Source organism: Chaetura pelagica, unplaced genomic scaffold (assembly GCF_000747805.2).
Source record: "Chaetura pelagica isolate M959 unplaced genomic scaffold, ChaPel_1.0 scaffold85, whole genome shotgun sequence".
NCBI classification, from domain to species: domain Eukaryota; kingdom Metazoa; phylum Chordata; class Aves; order Apodiformes; family Apodidae; genus Chaetura; species Chaetura pelagica.
Genome location: NW_009953505.1, coordinates 4051677 through 4053661, shown reverse-complemented (window position 1 = coordinate 4053661; position 1985 = coordinate 4051677). Strand labels below are relative to the sequence as shown.

The window sequence follows — 1985 nt, the reverse complement described above, 5'->3', positions numbered from 1 at the left end:
AGCGGGTAACAGAAAAACAGAAAAATGAACGTGTTAAGAAACAGCTCCAGGTAATGAAGATTCATAGTTGTAGCAACAGAATTCAGGCTTTGGGTTTTCATTCTTTGTTAAAAATCTCACTGGAATTACGGTGTGCCAAGGAAACAGCCTTTTTCTCATTAATAGGTTTATTACTAATTTACCAACCAGTATTATTTATAGTGTTCTAGAAGTGGAATAGATAGAAAGATTGGTTGTAAGGGTGTGCTTTATAGCTTACAAGTGTTAGTTTGCTGTCGCATTGCACAGTAAACATTTCTAGTAACTACATTGAATGTTACAACGTAATGTTTTCCTTTCTCAATACTGAAATTCATTAAGTGGTATGAACAGATGCTTGCCTAATAGTATTTGTGTTTATTTGCAGTCATTCACAAATTATATAAATGCAAAAAACTGATTTATGCCCATTTTGCATTAGCCTTATTTCTCTGAAACAGAGAATTTCCTCTTAGACTAGTATTACCCCTCCAAATATTATAATCTGTGTTAGTGGTGGCCCTTCACCTTGTAATGAAATGTCTATTTGGGAAGGAAATCAAAGAAATGGAAAACTGCTTCTTTTTCTGGCAGCAGTATCTTAGTTGTGAGTGTGTAATATCCTTTCCTGCTTGGCCCATCACTGAACAAGACCAGGGAGTTAAACAAGAGTTCTCTTTAGTCAAGCAGAAATTGAAAAAAAAGGTAATTCTCCTGCTTTCTTGCTGGTCCCTTTCTTCTTGGGTGTTGTAGTAGGAGGCCTCATTTTTTTTAATCTGGTGCCTACTCTTGTGTAAGGAAAGAATCCTATGCTTTCCTTCTCCTTCCCTCTTCAGACTTTCTGATAGACCTGACAACTTGGGTTACCGAACAGCAAAACAAGCATTTCATAGGTTGGCATTCAAGAAATCCTTATCCGGGTTGCGGAGTAGTTGTTATCAGAAATTCCAGAATCATTAAAAGATAAGTCAAAGCACTTAAACACAAATATTTTATTCAACAGGCTTTAAGTTCTGAGTTGGCTCAAGCCAGAGATGAAACCAAGAAAACACAAAATGATGTCCTTCATGCTGAGAATGTTAAAGCAGGCCGAGATAAGTACAAGACTCTCCGACAAATCCGACAAGGCAATACAAAGCAGCGTATTGATGAGTTTGAAGCAATGTGAGAGCTGTTCTTTTGCATATATGTTCCTCGTAAAGCTGAACCACCAACAGAGAAAAAAGCAGGCCTTTGCATATTTGATGGATTGCACCCCACTTTGCCAAAGCACTTAATACCAGTTTGACTACAGTGGCTAGAAGACAAATTTAGGGGAAGCTATTCAACAGCAAGGCAGTCTGTCATCCCTAGGATTTTCTGGGGGAGGGTGTGGAGAACAATAACAGGATTTTTTTCCCCGTCATGTTTTCAGTTTCACTGTTTCATTTTTTTTCTTTGGAAACTGATGTGAAGTATATTATGACTGACAAGTGTACCTTAAACATTAAGAAATAGAAGGGAAAATGGAACCAAACCTAAACTGGATAAGTACTATTTCAGTATGAAGTTTGAAATTACTTTTTCCAATGTAGCTACACCATTAAGAGTTTGATATTGCTGACTTTCAGTTTGTTTGTTTTTTTTTCTTCCCAAGTGAAATTCTTTGGTGTTTCATGTCCTGTCATCATTGATGGTTTTCTTTGCCTACCTGTTCACAAAGGTCTGGATGGCAGGTGGTAGTTCCAGGGAATATTTTTTTTTTAATGGAACGCTACCTGTGGGCAGCATGTGGCTGCTGATAGGCTTGAATAATTATTGCTTTTCCTAGGTGATTCTTTTAGATGTGCAAAATGTTCTAATGCAGCAAAAGGAAAAAAAATGCAAGGCTTGATTGTGCTATTTGCTTGTAATTATTTTATTTGCAGTAGGGAGACCTGGACCTTTCTGGCAAGGGAGCATATGAAAACATCAGTCCCAGGGAGGGG

At 37.6% G+C, this 1985-nt stretch overlaps 1 protein-coding gene across 1 annotated transcript in view; it reads left to right on the top strand.

Annotated features, from left to right (window-relative positions):
* The window catches only part of RDX (radixin), a 30094-nt gene extending 28528 nt beyond the window's left edge, over positions 1-1566 (top strand). Inside the window, exons 13-14 of the mRNA XM_009999396.1 lie at positions 1-50; positions 1022-1566. Coding sequence (XP_009997698.1) covers positions 1-50; positions 1022-1186 — 215 coding nt within the window. The 3' untranslated portion in view covers positions 1187-1566. The remainder of the gene's footprint in view (positions 51-1021) is intronic.
* Positions 1567-1985: the final 419 nt, after the last annotated feature.